The 25,904-nt window shown below is 48.7% G+C and overlaps 1 protein-coding gene across 1 annotated transcript in view; it reads right to left on the bottom strand.

Moving 5' to 3' along the window:
* ALDH1A3 (aldehyde dehydrogenase 1 family member A3) overlaps positions 1-8,650 on the bottom strand; it is a 42,523-nt gene extending 33,873 nt beyond the window's left edge. The window contains exons 1-3 of the mRNA XM_052659582.1: positions 8,533-8,650; positions 3,213-3,317; positions 574-714 (exon numbers count right to left, since the gene is read on the bottom strand). Coding sequence (XP_052515542.1) covers positions 574-714; positions 3,213-3,317; positions 8,533-8,631 — 345 coding nt within the window. The 5' untranslated portion in view covers positions 8,632-8,650. The remainder of the gene's footprint in view (positions 1-573; positions 715-3,212; positions 3,318-8,532) is intronic.
* Between the last annotated feature and the right edge of the window lie 17,254 nt (positions 8,651-25,904).

Here is a 25,904-nt window from a genome sequence, read left to right on the forward strand (position 1 = left end):
TGGAAAGGAGTTGATGTAAGAAAACAAGTGAAGCTCGTAACTGTGCAGGTAGGACCAAGGTGCGGCCCAGCCCGGCTGTCTGTGAGCATCTCGAGTCTTGCAGCCACTAGTGGAGCCGAACTTCCTCAGGCAGAGAAGACAGCGGCAGGGGCTAAAGTCTGACCTCAGAACGGATCGTCTGAGTCCAGGGGTGCGACGCCGGCCGGGGGGCTGGAGAGCCGTGCCTCAGAGGGCAGCGCAGCCCCACCACCTCCCAACCGGCACCGAGTCCCGTCTCCTGCGCCGGGAAGGGGCGGCCCGAGGGCCAGCGGGCCACGCCCCCCTCCCCGCGGGCGGGTCCCCGGTGCTCACCGCCGGGACGGCGCGGTCCCCCCCACCGGGAAGGGGCGGCCCGAGGGCCAGCGGGCCACGCCCCCCCTCCCTGCGCGGTGCGGGTACTCACCGCCGGGACGGCGCGGTCCCTGCTCCTCCCGACCCCGCACTCCAGTCCTCTCTCCTGCGCCGCCGGGAAGGGGCGGCCCCGGGGCCAGCGGGCCACGACCCCTCCCCGCGCGCGCGGTCCCGGGTACTCACCGCCAGGACGGCGCGGTCCCGCTCCACCAGGTCCGCCAGCTGCTGCAGCAGCCGGCCGCGGCTCGGGGCGTCCAGCCGGCGCCACGGAGAGCCCCTCTGGAAGGCGGCTTGTGCGGCCTCCACCGCCTTGTCCACGTCAGGCTGCAAGGCCGAACAACCGAGAGAGCGTGTCACCTTTCGCGGAGGGCTCGGCTGTCCAGGAACTGCAGAGTCCGGCCTCCATCCCGGCACAGAGGACGGAGGTGGGCGGGCAGCTCAGAGCAGTCGCCGGGTTTATAATCACTTCAATGGTCAGGGACTTTTAAGGGATTTTGTTTTTGCTTTAAGTCTTCACGTTTTCTACAAGGGCCAAGGATTAACTTTCCTTCTGATTGTACAAAGTATTTAAAAGAGTCATAAGACCAGTGACTGTAATCATTTTTCTTGCTGACCTATGTAGGAAGAGAGCATCGACGTGCTACCTAAGTTTGGACACAAACACACTCCCACAGCTCACCAATGAGGTGGGAAATGTCTGTCTTGGCACTTAACTCCAGCTGAGAACCACATGCGGTCCAAGAACGGGGGCAAGAATCCTCCTCTGGATCTCAGAACTGACCGCACTGGAAAAGCCCACGTCAGGGACTTCTCCCTTTAGCCTCACTTCACCTACCCTGGGGCTTCCCTGGTGGCTCTGCCTGACATGCAGGAGATGCGATTTCAATCCCTGGGTCAGAAAGATCCCCTGGAAAAGAAAATAGTAACCCACTCCAGTATTCTTGCCTGGAAATCCCATGGGCTGAGGAGCAGGTAAACAACACTATCAGCTATCGTGGGAGCTGTGATCACTTTATAGACAAAGAACTGGATCTTCTGGGCACTGACAGAAAAATTACAATCAAATCTCCTTTACTAGGAAAGAATGAGAGCTATTTAGAGTAATGTCACGCATTCTTTCAAAATTTTTTATTTTTTTAATATTGCTTGGCCACATCATGTGGCCTGCAAATCTTAGTTCCTGACTAGGGACCGAACCTGCATTCCCTGAAGTGGAAGCTCAGAGTCCTAACCACTGGACTGCCAGGGAATTCCCTGACATCCATTCTTATGCTCAAGAAAATGAGGTTTGAGGCTTTGGTTGGTAATGATCAGGGGCTCACTCCCCAGATCCCTCTGAGTCTCTCTTCCTTAGGGAGATGCAGCCAGCAGTGGACGCCAAGCACCAGTCAAGAGGGACATTCCACCAAGCTTCTGTGTATCCAAAATGAACTTGGAGGGGAGTAGAAACTTTGGCAAGGGAGATATTAGGGCTTTGAATTCCTTGTCCCAGGCTCTGGAGTGGAGGCCAGGAATTCTCCAGCTGCAGGGATGGGGAAGCCTCTGTCTTCTGGTGCTTGGAACAGTCACTCAGACCATGGGATGAGCCAGAGCCCGTGGCGGGGATCTCACTGCTCCCTGACACCTGTGTACTACACCTGGGAGACCTGCTCAGCATCGTGTCCCACCCCTACACCCTAACGTCTTCACATAAGCTCCTCGGTGCTAGTATTATAGACACAGAGCTTTTCATGGGGTGCTGCACACGGGAGGGGCTGAACAGGTAGAAACACGGTGCTTGGCACACCGTCACAAAAATCTTGCTACTAGAATCAAATTCAAGCCTATTTTACACATGTCGTTCACACTACCTACATATTTATGAACATCAGATAAGTACTCCAGTGGTTGAGAAGACGGCTCCGTTCCTCTTCCCTCCTTACAAAAGTTGTACTTTCAACCTTTTCCCTAATGACACATATTCAAAAGATATTTTATGGTTTGAAATGTATCAAGGACATATCCAGGAGTCTCTTAGCTTTATATGTAATAATGCAATTAATATATTACATATATATAATATCAGTCAGTTCAGTTGCTCAGTCGTGTCCGACTCTTTGCGACCCCATGAATTGCAGCACGCCAGGCCTCCCTGTCCATCACCATCTCCCGGAGTTCACTCAAACTCACGTCCATCGAGTCGGTGATGCCATCCAGCCATCTCATCCTCTGTCGTTCCCTTCTGCTCCTGCCCCTAATCCCTCCCAGCATCAGAATCTTTTCCAATGAGTCAGCTCTTTGCATGAGGTGGCCAAAGTACTGGAGTCAGCTTATACAATATACCCTACAATATCAAATAGGGTTATAGGCTATAGCTTTACACAATCACTTAAGTTTCTGGTAGAAAAAAACAAATCTGGCAATTGCATAACATTATTACTTCTGCATGACTTAGCAAGTCTTTGGTCTCCTTCAAGTCTTTTTTTTTAAAAGTGTCTCCTGCCAGAATGTTGCATTTGGTGAAACACACCAGCCAGCCGGAAATGCTTTCAGGAAAGATTCTTTAATGCTGCCAGGTTCAAATCATTGATAAAAACCTTTCCTTTAGCCACATGATAAGGACGGCTGAAGTCATCCTCACAGATGGAAAAACATCTATCAAAGGAGAAGGACTCTACAGTACAGGGTCCGTAATTGATCCCATTCTGGGCCGTGTGTCTACGAAGCAGCTTGCTTAGGTTCGACCTCAGTGTGGGCCAGCTCTGACTTAAGCTAAGCTGAAGCACTTCCTTATCCTCTAGTGATCTGTAATTGAATTACTGGGCCAGGGGGAGGGCACCCACCTTATCTCCTTCTTCTACTTCACATATTTTCTCTAGAGTTGAAGGGTTATACGTGGCAAACTTTTTTCCACTCTTGGATTCGTTCCATTCATTGTTGATGAATATCTAACCAGGAAAGGAAATTGTAATGCATTAGGCTTAAATCAAAATCATATAATTCCAACATGCTGAGGACCTTAGGTCACGTCTTTTCTTTTCCTCCTGCCAACCTGCCTGCCTGCTGTTTTACAGGTGGGACCTGGAAGGGGGAGACAGTCACATGCCCATCTGGGAGCACACTCAGAATTATCAACAGAATCCAAGTCTTTTGACTTTTAATACATTTCCAGAGAACTACAAACTGTCAAAATAAAACTGAAGTAATTTAGAATTTTTTCTAAAATGTTTTTAGACAATAAGATGGAGTCACAGAAGAATAAAAGAGTTAGTTACAAAAAAGACATGAGTTAAATTTTACACACTCATCAAGTTCAGGGGACCCCCCCCCCCCCACACACACACAGTGCCAAGCAATCTGCCTGCCCCTGAAGAGTATGTCAGCAGTGAGCGTTCCCTGCTCCCTCCTTCCTGCTGCAACCCCCAGCTGGATCCACCAAGGAACTGGATTTATAAAAGGATCTCACTCTGACCCTTTAGCCCTCAATAATGCACATCAGTGCTATCTCCCCATTCTCTTTAAAATGTCTATTTTCATGTTGGGCTTTAATAAAAGCCAGTGTTGGAATAGCAAGATAAATATCTGGGTTAGGAAATGTTCAGATTATATTAACATATGTTGCAAATAACTGCTTATATCCAGAACTAAAGAATCAACTCACAAAAATCACTTAGTTCTGAGGCTCAGTTATCTAGAACACAGCCAAGAATAGAGACATTAAAAAAAAAAAGACATTATGAACAAACTAAAAAGAATTTCATGGTCTATGCACTGAAATATGTGTCCTATTTACTCTTAGCTTACCCTAAGTTCTTAAAATATATTAAAAGAGAGGATTTGGGGAAAAGAACTAGGAACTGAGGTGACAGATACCACACAAATCATTTTCTCACAGAATGGAGGTCCTGGCCCCCCAGTGAGAGGACAGACTCTCCCGCTGTACCTGCTAGGGACCACCTCGTGGTTAGAGCCCATCGTGGCACCAGAGAGACCCCAGTAGTGAACATGGCTAAAATGCTTTTGAAGCATCTCCACAGAGTAAAATGTCATCAACAATTTCTAAATACAGAACCAGCTCATCAGATTCCATCTCCATATCTGTGTACATGCTAAGTTGCTCAGTCGTGTCCGACTCTTTGTGACTCCATGGACTGTAGCCCTCCAGGCTCCTCTGTCCATGGGATTCCCCAGGCAAGAATACTGGAGTGGGTTGCCATGCCCTCCTCCAAGGGATCTTCCCTGACTCAGGGATTGAACCTGAGACTCTTATGTCTCCTGTATTGGCAGGTGGATTCTTTACCGCTGAGCCACCAGGGAAGCCTCCGTATCCATATTCATATGTTTATACACATACATTTATATGCATGTCTTTATATCCATTTATTCTATGTATCTATATGCTTATCTTTGATTCATTTAAAGGGAGAACTGCATCACTACAGGGCTAATTTCCATCACTGTGACTACAGGGCTAATTTCCACAACTGTGAATTTCGTTCATTTGGAATACCTGGTTCCCTGGTGAGGATGGGTGAGAGGGTGGCCGATTTATCCAGCATGTGACCTGTCTATGTTCTCTGTCCTCAGCTGTCCTGTAAAAACTCCGAAGCTCAAGGGAAAGGAAGCCTTCTCTGGGAAGCCACTGGGGTGCTGTTTTGATAACTCTCCCTGGAAAGCAGGGAAATTTGAGAGTGGTGGGGACAAAGCACAGAGGGCCAGCCCTGGTGGGGTAGGTGAGCAGTGTCCCTGCCTGCTCGTGTGGGGTCCAGGCTGACAGTGGCCTTCAACTGTAGGACGTACCCATCCCACTTCTGGAAGCTCACTGCCTTCAGCCTGAGGCCAGGCCCCCAGGGAAGCATGTGGGAAAGGCCAGGCTACAATTACAGGCTTATTCTTCCAGCTGAAACCAAATCCGAGAGTTCACTTTTGCCATCCAGCAAGCAATCACTCGGTAACAGTGAGAAATTAATAAGTAGAGCAGAGGGGTTAAGTTAGCACAGGGAGGAAAGCGCAGCCAGGAAGAGAGGCCCATTTGTCGGAAGATGAAATTTCGTGGGTTAGATAATAGAGACTGTCAGTGAAGTCTGCTGATTCTAGGACCTTCCTGATATCAATTACAAGGGGGAGGGAAAATGAGCAGGTAGTAGAAGAGAATATAAATAAGGGGATAAAAACACGTTGCAATGATCAGATGTCTGTTATACTTCAGCTTCAAGCGTGTTCTTCCCAAAAAATAATTACTCGGTTGTTTTGTGACATTGATCCATAATCCTTTCTAACCAGCAACTTAAAAAAAAAAAAAAGTTCAGGCTACTCAACTTTACTCATATTTTCCCATCACAATGTTTCTAATTTAGCAAAATTTTTTGCTTTATACTACATTACTAAGCAATCTTGTAAGTGGTTTCTACTGTTGATTTTACTCTGCACTAAAAGAAAACGAAAACACAAATGAGGAAGGGGTCAGAGAGTGTGGCTTATCAATTATGCTGGCTTTCTTGATTTGAACCCCAAATCAGGCAAGTGGGTCTAAAAAAAATCTGTTTTCCTTGACTTGTGAACTGGTAAGAAACAAAACTTTCAGAGGAATAAAACTATGTTACACAGAGCAGATGGGATTCACACTTTACTGGAGGAATGGAATGGCATCCTATCCAGACTGAGTTGGAAAACCACAGCCGTGGTTGCAGTCAGGTGCCCCAGGGAGGTGAGGGTAGTGGTTACACAAGAGAGTTCTGTAGTCACCGCTTACAGAAACTTCCACTGAACTTCAGCTCTACTCAAAAGCAGTGTTTTCAGAAAAGGAGATTTGAGGGAATTTTACTTTCCATAGAAAACAATCATCAAAAACCAGCGTTTTATTGAGCCAGAAAATCTTTAAAAAAAAAAAAATTTCTGCTACTGTAAGAATTGTTAAGGAAAGTCAGGGACCTTCTGCAGTGAAAGGGGCTGCTACCCTCTGAGACCTATGCGGGCCTTCTAGGGGACCCTCCCCTCCCCTAAATCAGAGAACAGAGCCCAATGTTAAAAACAAACAAAGGCGCTTCTTCCTTACAGAGACTGGACTTACTCTGGGACGTGGCCCCCCAAGGCTGGGGCCCAGACCCACCATTTCCCGCATGTCCTCCATTAGCAAGAAGCATCAGGAGTCGGGTTTGAAAAACGACAGACCGTTACCGCTCACACGCCAGGAGGGCCTCGATTCTGTAGCTCTGATTCTCCATTTCTTTCCTCGCACTGGGGGCTGCCTCTGCAGGCATAGGGTCTGCAAGCATTGCTTGCCTGCCCTCAGTCACAGCCACCCTGGCGCCCCAACCCTAGAAGTGCTAGGAGGAGGCCTCCGTGAGGTGGGCCTGGAGCGGGGACAGCAAGGCTCCAGCAGAAAAGAGGATGCAGAGGCCTCCTGTTGGGCTTCCTCAGTCTTCATCGCCAGAAGCTGCTAAGGATCTGGCTTTCCAGCCCCCTCCATCTCATGCCATCCCCTGAGCCTTAGTCACAACCCAGTTCTATTCCACTAAGAAGATGGACAACAAAGACTGACTGGTCACTCTGCAAATGTGCTAAGATCCACCTCTGTAAGTAAGGGCTGTATCTACGCTCGCAAAGGGCCAGAAAGAATTGCAGACAAAGGGGCAACTTTCCATATGTGGCAACATTGCTCTGATAGCACTGCAAAAGGTTAAAAGGGATAGGAAAACAACATATATAATTTTTGGTTGCTATAAAAGAAAAACAAAATGTCACCACCACCTACAACAGGTGACAACCAACAGTGTTAGGGGCTAAAAACATTTAGCTACTATTTTCAGTGTTCCCAGAATTTGCACTCTGAAGCTGCTCCTACTTATGAAACTACATTAAAAATGGTCTCCATCGGACTGTCTGCGTTGATTACAGAGCCCTCTGGAAACAGTTAATTTTAATGTCATGTGATCAGAGGTCCAGCCGACCATACGTGCCAAGAGATCAGAATCTGAAGGCCACACATAGTGGCCTGCAACTTTCTCTGCTTGATTAAAACTATTTGAGACACATAATTGCTACTTTTGAAAGCAAATTGATGGAGGAATTTTCGAAGTGCTGTGTCAGCTGAAGTCGGGGTGGCGGGGTGGGGGGTGATAGCAATGGATAAGACGCAAACATAAAAGGAGATAAACTTGAGGAAAGCGAAGCCCACAGTGACTTTCGGCCTACGTCCCTGAAATGCCCCCAGACCCAGTCCAGTAGCTTCCAAACAGCCTCGGGGTGTCCCTGCACTGGAGAGGACGCGCTCCGCGCTGGCCGCGGGGCTGCCAGCTGTGCCCAGCTCAGGCCTCTCCATCTTCCTCTCTGCCCCAGGCAGGTGATCCCGCCACTTTGCGGTGCTCCAGCCTGCCGGCCCCGCGGCGCAGAAAGGACCGCGAGGTGCGGGACTCCACGGCACGATGGAGCCCTGCAACCCGCGGTCTCTTAGGCCCAGACCCGAGACCCTGATCTGCCAAGACCAGGGTCTCGGGGCTCCGGGGCTCCGGGACGCCTTCCCGCTAGCCCTTGCTCCGCTGGTAAGCTGGGACGAGCTGAGCTAAGCACGGGAGGTGCCCTTCTCTCCGCTTGCTCCCGCTGACGTTTCCGGACGCTTCCCAGGGCAGCCTGACCTCGCAGAGCGGCTCTCAGTGTTTTCAGGCACCCTCTGACCACCCCGAAGCCCGACCCCTCCAGCCCCGGAGACCTCGCCTCAGAGTCTGCGGGGAGACCACCGCGCCGGTCCCCGCGGCCCACTGCTGGCCTTCAAAACGGGCCTGCAAGGGCACGTCGGGGCCGCAGCGGCCGCAGCCTGGCACCGCGCGGCCGCTGCAGAGCCTCCCTCGCCCGGGGTTCGGCGCCGGAGAGTCCGTCTGGGGGTGCTAATCTCGGGGTCCCTCTCGGGGTGCGCGGCGGACGCGGGCGGGGCACGGGCATCCGCCGGGATGTCCAGCGCTGAATGCGGCTTCGGGAGGGCCGGGCCCGGCGCCGAGGCTCGGGTCCCAGAAGCGCCCAGCGGACTCCGCCGCCGCAGGCACCCGCACGCCCCAAGCGCAGCGGCGGGGCTCGCGGCCTGCGGGCCCCTCGTCCACGCCCCCGCCCGGCCAGGCAAGCCCAGCGCAGAGCCAGGCTGCCGTCGGGTGGGACGCGGGCCCGTCTCACCTTGGTGAACTGGACCTCCAGGTTGCGGACGGGGCGCGGCAGGGCGGGCGCCTTCCTGTCCGGCTGCCCGTTCTCCACAGCCCCGTTGGTGGTGGCCATGGCTCCTCGGCGCTCCCCGGCCCGCGGCGCCCGAGTCCTCGGCCCCTGCTCCGGCCTGGGCGGTGCGCAGCCTGCTAGCAGGGTGACAGCTCCGCGCCGCTTTATGGAGCGCCCCACGCCTCCCGCCCGAGGGGCTGTCTAATTGGCTGCAGGACGGGAGGAAGGGCGGGCGGGCGGGCGGGCGGGGAGGGGGCCGGCCCGCCTCACCCCACCCCGCCCGCCGCCCCTGCGGGAGCCCGGCCACCCCCGGCCCGGCCACCGCGCCGCGCGCTCCCCGCCTGCGAGGCCGCCCTTGGAGGAGCGCCCCTGAGCTCCGCCGGGCCCCGGAAGTCCCGGGACGGGGAGCGGGGACTCGGGCCGCTGCCCCGGCGCCCCCGCCGAGGTCGAGCGAGCCCGTCCGTGGCACCTGCCGCCCCCGGCCGGCCGCTGCTCGGCTCACTCGCTCCTCCTGGGGAGGGCGCGCCCTCCGGCCGGCCCGCTGGGGGCCTCGCTCCGCGCCCCGCGTCGGGGACCCAGCGCGGCGGCCCCGCGTCGCCGCCCACGTGCCTCGGCCTGGGGTCCGGCCGCCGCCGGGGCCTGGCTTGCGGAACCGACGCCCGCCGTGCCGCACTCGGCCGGCGCAGGAAGCTCCCGGGCCCTGGGCGTCGCACACCGAGGGGCAGAAGGTGAGGGAAGAGCCTTTGGCCCTTCCTGCCCCGCGCTGTGGCGTCCCAAGCCGCCGGCCTCTGACCTTCACAGCCGCACAGCGGGCCTCCAGCCTGAGTCCCTGGGATGCAACCGTTTCGATTTTTTAAAATGCATGCATTATATTTCAATTAAAAAAAAAAAGAAAGCGAGAGAGAGAGAAAGCCCATGAGATCTTTGCAGCTTTGTTTTGAGTGGAAGCGCTTGTCCGGTAGGTTGCTCTACTTGCCAGCTCTCTTCAGAGAACCCACCGGTGCCAGAGGAGACTTGCTCCAGGTCCCATCTGAGACTTGGAAGCGGCTTCTCATGCATGTCTTTCCTCAAGTTTCTGGAAGGATGATGTGGGGCACGACCCGAGGGACAAAAGTGGTGGTTTCATCCCGAGAAGCCTCAGCCCCTCCGTCCATTTCCTTCTGTGAGTAATCTCCAGTGACACACCATGGAGACACTCCTTACTGTCCTGAGGCTCCTTCTGTTTGTTTTGGGGCTCCCAGTGGCATCTGTGTCCCCTCGCTTCTTCCTCACTGCCGGGCTGCTGAGTGTTCGGGATTGTGGAGTAAGCTTTTAAACTTGCCCCAAATTGACATCAGACCACCTGCCTTTGGGCATGAAAGGTTCCTGTGCTCTTGTGGCTTAGCATGCACACGTGAGGCAGAGCAAGGGGACAATGGGTTCCCTGAGCAGGCGTACTGATGTACTGAGTCTGTCCTTGATGCTGCGCTTTCTGACACTGATGAGTCCCAGAGCGATTCCGTCTCTTTTCTTAGCTGCTCCTGCCAGACCCTTGGCTGCCTGTCCTCGTGGCCCCTACTCAATCCTCCTGGAAACCTGTGGGCAGTGTCTGAAGCCGTAGTCTCTACCTGGATGCTGAGCCCAGAATTTGGGTGCTGGGGCCCAGAAGGGCCTGCAGACCCTCCTGACGGGTAGCATCTGGCCTTGGGGACCAAGCACCTCCCCTGGGGCTCATCCTGTTGACATCCACCCATCTGATCTTGGGAGCTTAGGATGGGTGTGGGGTATTCAGCCATAGCAGGCGGCTCCCAGGTCAGGAGGACGGGCCTGGCTTGAGACTTGTTGAGACTGGCAGGCTCCCTCTGCTCCCCTGTCTTGCCACTCAGTGGAAAGGATGAAAGCAAATGCTCTTCTCCCCATTTTACAGGTGAGTAAACAGGAGCATGCAGATACTTGCCTGAGATGGCATCTGCAGTGGAGGAACCAGGGCCAGATCTGCGTGGGTGGGTCATGCAGGGTGGCAGGGAGGGATTTCTCTTACCTTCCTTCCACACCCTTCTTTCACCAAGGGCGGCACCTGTCTCTAGGGCCCCATGTCACTGGGCAGCAGAGAGCACAGTGAGGCACAGGTGCAGATGCTAGCTGCATCCCTCCAGGTGTGCCTTGCATGGAAACCAAGCCCTTAGCTCCTGGCCTCAGAAGTGGAGACCATAGGTGCCAGGAAGGGAGAAAGGACCATTGTCTCCCACAGAAAGCCGCTGGATGTCTGGGCGGCAGGGGTATTGCCTGAACGTCTAAGGCCTCAGAGCCCCGACCGCTCTGACCACAACCCTGACCTTGCTTCCAGCTGTGCACCCCTGGCTTGTACACTGCACTCTGAGCTTTGGTTTCTTTTTCTGTAAAATAACCTCCTTACTTTACAGTAAGAAGGTTGAGCAATAAAATGGTTTAGAGAAGCTTGAGCAAGAAAATGGCGCTTTATAATATGTAAAGTGCTGTGTGCATCCCAGCTCCTCATTGTCCTATTCTTCCTGGAGATTGATTCCTCTCAGTAGGCTTTGTTAGCAAGTCCCCCTGGATTCCCTCTGGCTTCCACCAAGTTCTCTGGTCAACAGTGACTCTGCTGTGATTTTGTTGTAAAAATAAAATCATATTTGTACTTTGTATTCAGTTATGTGGTGATGCTGCTTGCTGTCCGCTGCTTGGCTTTTTGGCATTTCAAATTATCTAAGTCCAGGACATCTCATACTGAGGGCCTGCTTGCTTGATGAATATTTCATAAAAATTAGCATGAATAAAGAGAAAAGACTGAGATAAAATTTGTTAGATGTGCCATCCCCTCCAAAAGCTCACCTTAATTCAGTTTCAAACACATAAAACTTGTGGGAGATATTTAAATCTGTAGCAAATTAATTCATAATGAGAATGAGGGTAAAGGAACCCCATTTTGTTTTGCCTCATTTCAAGTCTGGCTCCTAAGCCTCACTGAGGGCCCTTCTGACAGCCCTCAGCACCCCCAGAGCTGGTAGCCAACGCAGAGTTGCCTCCCACAGACACTTACCTCACGCAGCAGCCAGGAGTCAGTGTTGGGCTCTGGGATCTCAGTGTGTGGAAGCCTTTCCGTGAAAGCCCCGCTCCTTGGGTGAACATAGTTCTCTACAGGAGGGAAGAAGTGTGGCCCGCCGTGCAGGTGACCTCACTTCAGTTTTCTTGGCTAAGAAAATGGGCTGACGAGGGCCCCTGTGATGAGGGAAGACTTCACTGCAAGTACCTCCCCACTAGTGTCAATGACATGGATTATTCAATGTTGCTCAGACTTGAGTAAGGGACTACTTCCCTTTCAGACGCCCTGTAACTCAAGATCCCTGTGCTACCACATTACTTTCTCCTCAGGGGTCGCGCGAACACATCTGCTTTCCTGCAAGATTTCGTCAGTGATGCCACCAGAGGCCTGATGAAGATGGGCCAGGTGTCACCCAACCGCTTTAACCCCTCTAGTCCTTTCTGGCCTTGGGGAAAGATCTCCCAACCCAACATTGATCTTGGATAGATCAGTTTTAGACCAGGCAGAAGGACAGAACTAAGTATATCAAAGCAAAGAAGATACATCAGAATCTTTGTGGGTCAGGCCATGATTAGGTCTCAGGCACCTAGCCTGACAGTTCTTGGCTGCCAGAATTTTCTACTTGGTCCTGCTTCTACCAGTAACTTCTGTGATTAAGAGTTGTGACAAGGGCAGGAGAGAGCATGACAGGTAACCAGACAACTGGTTGACTGCCCAATTCTTCTTTCTTGCTGGTGGAACTTTTATATTATTGAGGGCAGCAATATGCTTTGATAATACATATTTTCCAGCCTCTCTGGCAGACAGAAGTAGTTAATTAGATATAAACCAAAAGTTTTGGTTTGGGCATCTAAAGAAGCTCATTAAAGGGGACTGAGTCATCTGAGAGACTCTTCTTCCTTCCTGCTGCCTAGAACATAGCCATGAGGGCTGGGGCTCCAGCAGCCACCTTGTGACCTAAAGCAATGCTGAGAATAGAAGCTGTATGATAAGGAAAGTGAAGCAGGCAAATAGGAAGAGCCAAGAGTCCAAGTCCTTGAGGACCTTGGAACTAGGCTTTATAGCCTGGATTTCCTTTCTTGGATTTCTTGCATGTGAACAAAGGGTAAATCCCTGTCTGACTTAAGCTTGCTGTTTGGGCTTTCTGTTACACGTGGCTGAACCTCATTACTAAGTGATACAGCTGACAATTTAAACCATGCCCCATTACCATGACTAGAAAAACAATCTTCTAAACTCAACTGGAATCATTATGTCATGTTTGTACAGAAAGAGCAGCACATCTGAAAAAAAATCTTATCACCATCTGTACTTTTTTGGCTTTGATCAGATGCCCTGAACATTCTGTGCTCAGGTTTATGGTAAATTTTTTTAAAAAGACAAAACTAACCCTGGGATAGAATAAATGAAGCTAGCTTGTTGATTTATCTGCTTTAACTGCCTAAAATGAATGGTGAGGTCCTAGCTAGGAAAGAGAATCCTTTTGGTACAAAGGTACTCATGGGGCTGGGCAGGTAGCCCACAGTTCTATGAGGACCGTGGGTGTTAGCTTTTGGGGCTACACCATCCAGTCTGCTGGGGAAGGCACCAACACTCAGGAAGCTGTGTCCTGGGCCACCCAGAACTGAAAGCTTCTTGGCCAGGCCAGCACTGGATCCAAGCAGCAAGAATTCAGACCTCGGTTTTAAAGCAGATGAAATATCTCTGTATGTAATCATTGCGTCTCACTGATGATGCTCACACTTATGAGTACCCCCACCAGATTTCCTTAGTGACATGAAGATTTGTTTGTAAACTTTCTAACCCTCTTAGAAATTCAGGGATTCTAAGTTTTGAACAAAATTTGAATTATATGGGAGTTTGAGTTCAATTTACTCCCCAAAAAACATGCTTCCTGGTTGGAAGGAAGGTTGTCTAAGGGGCTTATAAAAGGGTTCTGGAAGATTCTTGGACACAAAGTGGCTTTCACTAACAATTGTGCTGAGTTAAGCTGAGTTGAATCAGAAACATATATATTAAATTTTCCTTGAAATCCACAGGGGTATAAAAATGTCGGGAAAGGGGGCTTAGCAAGATACAGTTTGCCAAACCCAAAATGTTTGAAAACTAATTTGAGTGTGTTTGGCAAATCACACTCAAGTTATAGACGGATGGGCTCACAGTGACAAGACTTTCCTCCTGCCTTTCAGCTGGCTCCCTGCAAAGGAGCATCAATTATCAAAGAATCTTACCTTGGGTTTTTGCCATTACTTGAATCCTGGAGGAGACAGGATGGGAGAGGTTGTTAAAATCTGTATTCTCATGAGATGGCCTGGGGATCCTCCTGCGTTTGTATTTGTGGTCTGAGAGTTGCTCAAGTGACACTCTTGATGTTCCACTGTGATCAGAAAGTCTCCAGAAAGCACATCATGTTTTAGCATATGTTTAGTGAGGACAGATGGGAAAAATATTTATATATATTTAATCTAGTTTTCTTTTTTTTTTTTTTTGGATATTGCAGTATGGTGATCTGAAAGCATCCACCCCACCCCCAGGGGATTAGCTCTGTAGCATTTTCAAATTTATAATGTTTTGTCACTATTAAGCATGTCTGCAAGCTTTTAGTTTATTTTATATTGTACATATATTATTTATATTCTATTAATTCTATTATATATATTAAATCTACATCTTATCATATTATCATCAAATACAGTTTATCAGTTAAAAGATGATTGGTTGGATAAGGTATTTCTCCCACCAGCAACAGTTAATAAGCATAAATATTACAAACAAAACTGGAATTATAGGTTTTGCATGTTTTAAATGTGCATCTTATAAATTCCATGGACACAAGTTATTATGATTTCAGCCTATCTTTTATCCCGGGAAATGCCACGCTTTGCACCTGCTAGCAATGTCCAGTGATTCCATTGCACTCTTTCAGTTGGCCACTAGATGGGACCAAGTTAAGTAGGAAGTTCCCATGAAGTTTTTTCTACTGTGAGAAACAGGACTTCCCCAACTTAGGAAGAAATGGTGCTGAGACGAGAGTGCCCCAAACTTTAGCTGTATCATAGACACAATGCTAGAACTGAGACTAGGGCACAGGCTGGCCTACAAAAGCCCACTCACCTCTTAATGAGCCTAGAAGGGTTCCTGTCTTTGAGACCAGACATATGTAGGTGAGACTCTTTGCCCACGTATGTAGGTGAGACTCTGGCACCTGAGCTTTTCAGGACTCCAATTCCTCTTCTGAAAATGGGAGTTATGACTTCTGCCCAGATTGGGGCGGGGGCTGGTAAATGAGAGAGCAGGCATGACATGCCAAGTACTTCAGTGAAATGGAAAGGAAGACACATCACGACTGCCCAGCTCATCACTGATCCGACAGAGCCCCGTCCTGCCTACTCACAGCTCCCCACCGACCAGTCCTCATCCCGTCCTGTTTCTCACACAAGCAAGGCAGTCAAGGACTCTCTAATGAAAATTTGCCAAGAGATTGCAGGAAATAGAGTTTTTTAATGCTAAAATACATATACGTATGAGCCTAGCTGGGCCTTGCAAGCAGAGCAATTGGGTCGAATTCCTGCTAAGGCATTTTCTAGCCTCCTTATTCAGACCTTCTGGGACGGTTCCCTGATCTGTCAGAAGGGGACGATAGGACCTCCCTCAAAGACTGAGGCACCTAAATGAGATCACCATTTAGGTGACAGGACTCATCCCTGCCTGTTGTGTGGTAGTTGCATCATTAATTCCCCTTGAGACTCTCCCGCTGGGGAGACAGACCCCAGCCCCTGCCTTCAACCCTGGACAAACAACTCCCATTTGGGTAGGCAGATTCTCAACCCTTCCAGAACTTCTTTCCCGGTTTACTCCCTGGTCAATGCCACAGGTGACTTTTGGCAGCTCCAGAACTCAGAGACCCTTCTCTGGATGACCCTAGGTTTACTCCCTCTGAAACACATCCCCTCCACGTATGTCTGTGCTTCATCTCATGCACTGGAGAAGGAAACGGCAACCCACTCCAGTGTTCTTGCCTGGAGAATCCCAGGGACGGGGGAGCCTGGTGGGCTGCCGTCTCTGGGGTTGCACAGAGTCGGACACGACTGAAGCGACTTAGCAGCAGCAGCAGCATCTCATTCTTGCAGACCCTTCCTGGGCTCCTTTTAGAGATCTTTCTGGTGTGGGGGCCTCTGCAACCAGACTTCGCTCTGACCTGTTTCTCTCTCTTGTTTCATTAGCCAGATGTGAGGGCTGATTCTTCTTCATCTCTCTAGCCTAGAGCAGCCACAAGGCTCTTTTCCCGGCTGACCTCAGGCATGCGCAGGGCACTGGCAGCACCATGTGAGAAAGGGTCTCAGCTCATCGTGAGAGCGGTGATGGGAGAGTTGATGCCTACTGCGGGCACAGTACGCAGGGACGGCCTGCAAACCAGCCTTGACACGCTGTATGGGGCACAGGAATCCCCTGGGACGTTGCTGAAGCGAAAACTCCACTCATAGATTTGAGGCAGGGCTGAGGATGCTATACTACTAACAAGCTACTGACAAGTATCTCAGAAAATGCCATTCTAGGTTTTCAGCATCACCATCTCCTAGGAATTTTTGAGAAACACAGACTCTCAGGCCCTACCCTAGACCTAAAGAATCAGAAATTGCATGTTAACTGAAGCCCCAGGAGCTTCCTGTGTGCATTATGGAAGAAGAGAGCCACCAGGCTCTGATATCACAGTTCAGTTCAGCTCAGTTCAGTTCATTCGCTAAGTCGTGTCCGACTCTTTGCGACCCCCTGGATTGCAGCACAACAGGCCTTCCTGTCCATCATCAACTCCCAGAGCTTGCTCAAGTTCATGTCCATTGGGTTGGTGATGCCATCCAACCATCTCAACCTCAGTCATCCCCTTCTCCTCCCGCTTTCAATCTTTCCCACCATCAGGCTCTTTTCAAATGAATCAGTTCTCTGCATCAGGTGGCCAAAGACTGGAGTCTCAGCTTCAGCACCAGTCCTTCCAATGAACATTCAACACTGATTTCCTTTAGGATTGGCTGGTTGGATCTCCTTGCAGTCCAAGGGACTCTCAAGAGTCTTCTCCAACACCACAGTTCAAAAGCATCAATTCTTTGGTGCTCAGCTTTCTTTGTAGTCCAATTCTCACATTCATACATGACTACTTGAAAAACCATAGCTTTGACTAGACGGATCTTTGTTGGCAAATAATGTCTCTGCTTTTTAATATGTTCGGTTGGTCATAGCTTTTCTTCCAAGGAGCAAGCATCTTTTAATTTCATAGTTGCAGTCACCATTTGCAGTGATTTTGGAGCCCCCCCCCCAATAAAGTCTCTCACTGTTTCCATTGTTTCCCCATCTATTTGCCATGAAGTGATGGACCGGATGCCATGATCTTAGTTTTCTGAATTTTGAGTTTTAAGTCAACTTTTTCACTCTCCTCTTTCACTTTCATCAAGAGGCTCTTTAGTTCTTCTTCGCTTTCTGCCATAAGGGTGGTGTCATCTGCGTATCTGAGGTTATTGATATTTCTCCCAGCAACCTTGATTCCGACTTGTGCTTCTTCCAGCCCAGTGTTTCTCATGATGTACTCTGCATATAAGTTAAATAAGCAGGGTGGCAATATAGAGCCTTGACATACTCCTTGCCCAAACTGGAACCGGTCTTGTTCCATGCTTCCTGACCTTCATACAGATTTCTCAAGAGGCAGGTCAGGTGGTCTGGTATTCCCATCTCTTGAAGAATTTTCCGGACTTTGTTGTGATCCACACAGTCAAAGGCTTTGGGATAATCATTAAGCAGAAGTAGATGTTTTCTCTGGAACTCATGTGCTTTTTTGATGATCCAATAGATGTTGGCAATTTGATCTCTGGTTTCTCTGCCTTTTCTAAATCCAGCTTGAACTGGGAGTTCATGGTTCACGTACTGCTGAAGCCTGGCTTGGAGACTTTTGAGCATTACTTTGCTGTCATGTGAGATGAGTGCAATTGTGCAGTAGTTTGAGCATTCTTTGGTATTGCCTTTCTTTGGGATTGGAATGAAAACTGACCTTTTCCAGTCCTGTGGCCACTGCTGAGTTTTCCCTATTTGCTGGCATGTTGAGTGTAGCACTTTCACAGCATCATCTTTTAGAATTTGAAATAGCTCAACTGGAATTCCATCACATCCATTATCTTTGTTCATAGTGAGGCCTCCTAAGGCCCACTTGACTTTGCATTCCTGGATGTCTGACTCTAGGTGAGTGATCACACCATCATGATTATCTGGCTTATTAAGACCTTTTTGTATAGTTCTTCTGTGTATTCCTGCCAACTCTTCTTAATATCTTCTGCTTCTGTTAGGTCCATACCATTTCTGTCCTTTATTGTGCCCATTTTTGCATGAAATGTTCCCTGGGTATCTCTGATTTTCTTGAAGAGATCGCTAGCTTTTCCCATTCTGTTGTTTTCCTCTATTTCTTTGCATTGATCTCTGAAGAAGGCTTTGTTCTCTCTCCATGCTTCTCTTTGGAACTCTGCTTTCAGGTGGGTATATCTTTCCTTTTCTCCTCTGCTTTTTGCTTCTCTTCTTTTCTCAGCTATATGTAAGGCCTCCTCACACAACCATTCTGCCTTTTTGCACTTCTTTTTCTTGGGGATGGTCTTGATCACTGCCTCCTGCACAATGTCACGAACCTCCATGCATAGCTCTTCAGGCACTCTGTTTATTAGATCTAATCCCTTGAATCTATTTCTCACTTCCACTGTATAATCATAAGGGATCTTATTTAGGTCATACCTGGATGGTCTAGTGATTATCCCTACTTTCTTCAATTTAAGTCTGAATTTTGCAATAAAGAGTTCATGATCTGAGCCCCAGTCAGCTCCTGGTCTTGTGTTTGCTGACGGTATAGAGCTTTTCCATCTTTGGCTTCTAAGAATATAATAAATTTGATTTCATTATTGACCATCTGGTGATGTCCATGTGTAGAGTCTTCTCTTGTGTTGTTGGAAGTGGGTGTTTGCTATGACCACTGCGTTCTCTTAGCAAAACTCTGTTAGCCTTTGCTCTGCTCCATTCTGTACTCCAAGGCCAAATTTGCCTGTTACTCCAGGTATCTCTTGACTTCCTACTTTTGCATTCAAGTCCCCTATGATGAAAAGAACATCTTTTTAGTGTTAGTTCTAGAAGGTCTTGTAGGTCTTCATAGAACTGTTCAACTTCAGCTTCTTCAGCATTACTGGTTTTCTGGTTGGTCACTATCTGGATTCTTGTGAAAAGTGTCTCCTGTGCCCCAACCTGAAGCCTAATTTGTCAGTACAGGTGAAATGAGTCCTTCTTCTCTTTCTAGTTCTATTACTCTCAGATTAGAGATGACTTTACATTCCACCATGAGCCCAAAGAAATTCTAATACCTGTCCTAGCCAGGAGCTGTCTGCCCACACTTTTCAGAGGCACTTACAGCTGCCGCCAAGTGAATGGCTTTGCAGAGTGTTAACCAGTACATTTTTACAAGATCGAAGCCCAGAAACACCAGGGTAATACTGTGAAGAGGTTTTATTGTTATTACATGGAATATAAATTGCTCTTTTTATCCATCTTGAATTCAGGGGTTTGAGGATGGCAAGTGATTAGACCTTGTGCCCACTGAGGGGCTTGGATGGGTATTACTAGGCTCAGGATATAAAACTCCTCTCCTCAGGGGGCAGGCAGTCACCACAAGGTGTTTTCTGAGAATGGCTAAAGTGGAAACATGCAAGGGGCAAGTGTGGCAGTGGATGGTCGAAGCAGGCAGTGGGATGCCAGAGTATGATGGCACAGGGCCTCCAGTTTCTTTGTAAGCACATCAACTCTAGGCATTGTATATATTCCAACTAAGGGGGTTGCTGCTGCTGCTGCTAAGTCATCGCTTCAATTATGTCCGACTCTGTGCGACCCCATAGATGGCAGCCCACCAGGCTCCGTTATTCCTGGGATTTTCCAGGCAAGAGTATTGGAGTGGGCTGCCATTGCCTTCTCCACAGGGGGTAGCTACATTATAGTAAACATGATTTTGTGTATATGCAATTATAATTAAGCATTCTTTGTGTAGTCATTGATTCAATATTAGTCTTTTCTTTAAATTAAACTGAGCTCTGTGTAGAAAGGGACATGGTCTAGTCTCTTCACTATTGCCAAATCAAGTGGCCAACATCATGGAGGTGCCAAAAAAAAAAAAAAAGTCACTGAATGTTGAGTCTGTGCATTGCTTCCATAATTTGTTTTTATTTTGTTAGAGAGGTGACATGACTACTCTCAGGTATCCTGGCTCCAGCAGTTACTGGTTGTGTGACCTGGGGCAGGTCTCTTAACTTCAGCTTCCAAATCTGAAAAATGGGACAGTTTTGTAGCCCACAGCTGCATGGAGGTCCTGGTGCTACTGGGCTGTTCTGGAAATAGGTCTTTCCAGGTGAGGGTGCCTGGTTAGGCTGGGTGTATGGTCACCCTTCATCTCCTCAAGGAAGGATTCTCCAGTGCCAAAAGGCATTCACGGGCAAAGGTCAGGGTCAGTTTGCTCCCAGTGGGATGGAATGGAAGATTGGTTAAGGGAAGAGAAGCTTTCCGGAGATACCCGAGCAAAGGCTAGACTAGAGAGAAACACTGTCTAAAGTTGACCTGACTGCACAAGACACAGAAGGAACACAGCATAGAAGGAACGTGGTCTTTCCCCTCTGACTCTAACCCCGTCCAGGGTGAAGCAACTCCACCCTCTCTGGAAGGCTGAGGGCGACTGCCTTCCTGCTCTTCATCATATCCATGCCACAGCGCATATTTGCCAGGCACTGGCTGTGCAGGGTATCTTTCAGTTCTGAAAGCATCATCATATCTCCACCCCAGGGCCTTTGTGACTGCACTTGCTTCTGCCTGGAATGCTCTTTGTAACCTCGTCTGTCATGGGAGTCGTATTTCAAATGCTGCCTCATCAGAAAGGCCTTACCACATAATCCCTCTGAAACAGTTTCCCCATCCTTCTCTCTCCCAACTCTGTCTTTATAGCATTTCTCATACTTTTAAAGTTGTTGGTTTATTATCTGGAGTCCTATTTCCAGAACCTAAGTGCATAATTGTAGAGACGCCGCAGCAGCCACCAGGTGGTGTCAGGGACCCAGGACAGCTTGGTACCAGAGGTCCCAAAGGGGCCCCAAAGTATCGAAATGCAAATGGCCTTTTATATTCTTGGCACATTGATCAGCTGTCAGTAGGATGGTGTATTAGCAGGTCTACAATGAATGCATCAGGACTAGTTATGTTTCTAGAACAAATTAACATGAGGCTTTGGACTGGAATAATACAATGTCTTCCCATCCCTTCCTGGTACATTTATTGATGAAATAACTTTATCAGTGGTTGGCCTATATTGTAGATCTGGTAGGGGCTGTACAGATCTCCAAAACCCTTTTCTTTATTTTACAGACAATCAACTCTGGACTTGGAGGGGCAGTGTTTGTCTACAGTCATAGAGTTAGCCGATTCCAGTTCAGGATGTTTTCTTCTGCACACATGGAAATCCATGATTCACAGGCATACATGCCCAAGCACCTGCTTGATTTGTGTCTTCTCAAAAGTCAGTCCTGAGTGAAGAGGACTTCAGGTAAACCAAAAGGTTTGAAACTTTGATAAAATGTTTTAATCAGGTTTCATGACTACAGAAAAATAGGATATAGCTTTTACTCTCAGGAATTTATAATTTAGTTGGGAAAATATGTCCAGGCCGCATATTTATCAGTTCAAGATATTATGCCATTCTAGAAAGGCAAGAGATGGTACTCCTGAGTACAGGGAAGGATTTCATAGAGGGAAATCAAAGGTACATACTTAGATCTTCATGTCGTCACCCCACTTGGGTAAAATAAGAGCAGGCAGTATTTGTTCAGCTCTGCCAAGGGTACCAGAGAGTCCCAGCTTTCAAGTCTGTGTAAGGCTGTGTGCACTACCCTGGAGCCGATGTCTGGGGAGCTGTGGCCCGACGTATCACCCAGAACCATCACACTTCAGACCTCCCACTTCTCAGCATCTCCCCCGTAAGGCATTCTCGTGTGTGCTTTAGAGATGGCGCAGCTCCTCAGAGAGCCCTTGAACAGCTGCAGAATCTGGAAGTGCTGAAAAGAGGCCTGATTTGGGCATCACTGGGGCGTCTTGCCTATGTGTTGAAATACAGAATAAAGGCCACCGACTTAGAGCAGAGCCCCCTTCCGAAGGAGAGAGAGAGCCGCTGTCCCTACTCCCGCTCTGTCTCCTCGCTGCTGCACTGGCGCTGGAAGCTGCATTGTCAGGCTGCTTGGCACACCCGTGCTGAGCATTCTCTTCGGGGTGCTGGTTCTCGAGGGGGAAGGCATACTTTTGGTACTTGCTTTTCTTAAACCATAGCGTGAAGTGATCACGTACTGCTATTTTATCTCTACTCTGTGGATAAGGACTAATAGATGAACTTGCTTTTACTCCCCCAGTTGTACTGAGTTTATTGACTCTTATTGGCATTATACATAACAAAAGCTTGAGTGTAGGTGGTCTGACATGTCTTCGTCTGTAATAGCATTTACTTGCCTACATCCGCTCTCATCTTTCAAATGATCTAGCAACTTCCTTTGTGTTAACTTCTGTGATTGAAGGAACTTATTTTTGGTAACTTTCCCAACCCACAAAGCCAATCCCATTTTAAGGTGGAAAAGTAAAGTGTAACAAAGGCATCACTGTCTTTTTGTTGGGGACATGAAAATGTTGAAGCTTGACCCTAACACCAGTTACCATCAAAAGGTAATGCCTTGTACAAAATAACAAACCGAATCCCAAACTGTCTGTTTACGGTCATCACAGTTCACTTCATTAAGCCATAACTCTGATTGCATTCTTTCTCCTGCCCTACCCCGAAGGCTGAGCTCTGAGGCCAGAGGGCCTCGGAGCCCTGGGAACTGTGTGTCCAAAAACACATTTGTGCAGAATCAATGCAGGAAACATTCAGGCTCTGTGGGGACCTTACTTTAGGGATTCCTTCTGGCCTTGGAGTCCTGCTTCCATCTCCACCTTTCTACGCACCTCGCCCCTCAGGGCCCTTCTTCCTGTTGGGCCTGCAGACACTGCACCGGGAAATTCCTGGCTGAGGAGGGAGAGAATGAGGTAGGTAAAGTGCGGGTGGGAAAATGTTTTAATTTGTGAGAAATGATGCACAGGCAGAAATCTTAAAAGGATGGGATGGAGTGAACAGAGGAAGCCAATGGCTGTGGGTTTTGGGGGGTGAGTGACCCTGAGTCTCTGCGTATCAGCCCCTCATCAAGTTACCTTTCATCTTGGCAACATTTTCACTAGAACCCCATCACTGCTGGAAATGAGAGATCTAAAACATGGAGGAGAGATCTGTCCTCCACCCAGGGTGTGTGCAACTCTTGACAATGTGTGTTTGGCTTTGCTTGTGCCTTTAGGAACAGCCCTGTGTCCAAGGGGCTGAGTGGAGAAGAGGAGAGGGAGTGGGCTGTGAAGGTGGGTTGCCAGGGGTTCCATCATTTCCGCCCCGCCTCCAGTGGTGTAGGGGCAGGGCAAGTCCCCTCACTCCTCTCCGCCTAGGCCCCCTCACCTGTAACATACAGATTGTCACACAGACTCATGGGGTACTGTGGGGGAAGCTTATCCCCAAATACGGCTCCCGTGAATGGTCTTCCTAGGGTGCACTCACTTGTGCGGCTACTCCCATGCTAACTCGGGGCTGGTCCTGCCTGTGCTTTAACAAAGTCATGCGGAATGTCTGGAAACTTCTGCTTCTGTACTTTTGGGGGCCTGAGATGCCGTGTAAGAAGTCCAGATAGCCTTCAAAGAGACCATGTAGAGAGATTCCAGAAATAGAGAAGCCCTGAGACCCCAGAGAGACAAGACCAGTCATCCTGATGTCCCAACTGCCTTCCATCTATCCCTGCTAAAGCTCCAGGCAAGTGAGTGAAGCCATCTTGGGTGTCCGTGTCTGGCACCATCTTGAACAACCAACCCTAGCCGCCATATTGGATGTCCAGCCCCAGTGCCATCACGGACATCCGTTCCCAGGGCCATCTTGGATAACCAGCTCCAGCCATCTTCTGACTGTAGCTAAATGAGCACCAAACAAAACCGGCAGAAGCGCCCTTTAGCTGAGGTCCAGGCAGCAGCTAGAATCATGTTCTAAGTCACTGAGTCTTCGGGCAGTTTGTTACAAAGCAATAGATCATGAGGCCAGGGGGATATACTAAAGTAAGGAATGCTAGCTATCTACACAATAGTCACTATGAGGATCAATAAGATTTTCTGTCAAACCCCAATACAGTGCCTAGCATAGAGCAGGTGCTCAAAAATAGCCATTTTACTGTTATAAATAAATATAAATAGGTGATTTTCCCTCTTCTAAGCCCTAATTATTCTAAACACTGACCTCTCATGAGCCTTAACTCCTGATATCCTGTAAGCTTGATTAACTCTATGGAAAGCAGCTCCAAGGGTGCCTATCCACAGGCAGAGCCATTTTTCAGGGGCCTCTCATTTAACAAATATTTATAAGGCTGCTACTATGTACCACGCTGAAAGCCAGACAATGAGGCTTCAGAGGTGAAAAGAATGGATACACTGCTGATCTCATAGCTCTTATGGGGAGAAGACAGTCTCAGAATAAGACATTGCAAGTGTGAATATCAGTAGGGAGAAATGCAGAAAGAGGAGAACTTAGTTTAGTTTAGTTGCTGGGGACAGAGACTGGAAACCAAGCTGACTTAAAGTAAATAGAGGTTTATTTTCAAATTAAAAAAAAATGCAGAGATGGGAAGTCAAGAGCTGGTAAGCCAGCTTCACACTCACCAGAGAGACTGATGCCTTCTGTCTTTCCTTCTGCTCAGCCATCTTAGCTTGTACATTACATCCTCAAGTTAGTCCCAAGAGGGCTGCTGAAACTCCAGCCATCATGACTACATTCCAAGGAGGGAAGTCGAAGATGAAAACCTACCTCCAGGTTTAATTATCCCCCTTTTGAAGAATTTTCTCTGAAGAACCACCCCTCTCCAAAAGGCATTTATATCTCCTTGACCTAGATATCTTAAACCTGATAAATGTAATTTCCTTCACTGGGCTCATTGTTGTCCCCAACAATATAGAGGTCTGTTAGTCAAGAAGAAAAAGGGACATGTATTGGTTGACAACTAGCAACCTCCGCCACAGGGACCACTTCCTGATCACAGAAGTTCCATCCTGGGGAAGTGACATCTTTAAGCAGAAAGAAAGGATGAGTGCATTAGATGAAAAGCTTTGCGGAGTCAGAGAACCAACTTTTGCCTAAAGCCCGGAGGTAAGAAATCTCAAGAAAACGTTAGGAACTCACAGGAGTCCAAATGGACCTTTTGCCCCTAAATATGGTTCTGTTATCTGCCTAATCGAATCTTACTTCCGCTTAAGACCTGTGAAAACCTGAGTCTTTCCCTCTAGCCAATAAAGCTGGACTCCCCTTTCATATATGGGTTTGAGCGAGGTTTGACTCTGTAGTACAGTCTCACAGGTTGAGAGAGGTGGGAAGCTGAGGCCCTGGAATGTGATAGGGAGAGAGAAACCCACAAAGTTATGGGAGATGGAACTTCACTTCCCGCTTCTGGGCTGAAGTGACCTCTGAGGGCAAGGGGCACAGGTGACCCTCTAAAGCAGTGGCTGGAGAGGCTACAGGTCTAAGACTTTCGGTAACTTCCAAGAGGATTTGGCACCCTGCTACCTGTTTGCTGAGCTTGTATCGTAAGTTCATATGAAACAGTATTTTACAATTACAACTTCCTGAGCTCTGGGCCCTCTAACAAGAACTACTCTAAATTCCTTTTGTTCTGATCACACACATCAATTCAGCTTGTGAGGGGGTCTGGAGGGAATTCAGCTAGATATGCAAGCCAGACAAATGTAAAACATGTTTTCTTTCTTTTTTTCCCCTTGTCTTTCAACAACTGAACCTGCCAAGCCCACTTCAAGGAAAGGAGCTGCATTTTAAGTTAGCCCCATTTTCTGGAACTGTGGGACTATCTTCATATTTTGGGGTTTCCTCCTGTGGTTACCTTGCTCGGCTTCCCAGTTCCTCCGTGTCCCCTCCCCAGCTACATCCTGGCCCCTCAGGCTTGATTTCCCATCACATCTGGTGTGGGCTGGGTGCCCAATCATTTTCCATGAATGTCTCTGTACAGAGAGGCCTCCCCAGCAGCACGGCTCGAGGTGTGCTGTACCCAACACAGACGCCTGGCAGCTCTGGCCAGAGAGCTATTGGAAACTGGCATTTACCAGGGAGCGATTTGACTTTGTAGTCACA

Source organism: Budorcas taxicolor, chromosome 21, assembly GCF_023091745.1.
Source record: "Budorcas taxicolor isolate Tak-1 chromosome 21, Takin1.1, whole genome shotgun sequence".
Taxonomy (NCBI): Eukaryota; Metazoa; Chordata; class Mammalia; order Artiodactyla; family Bovidae; genus Budorcas; species Budorcas taxicolor.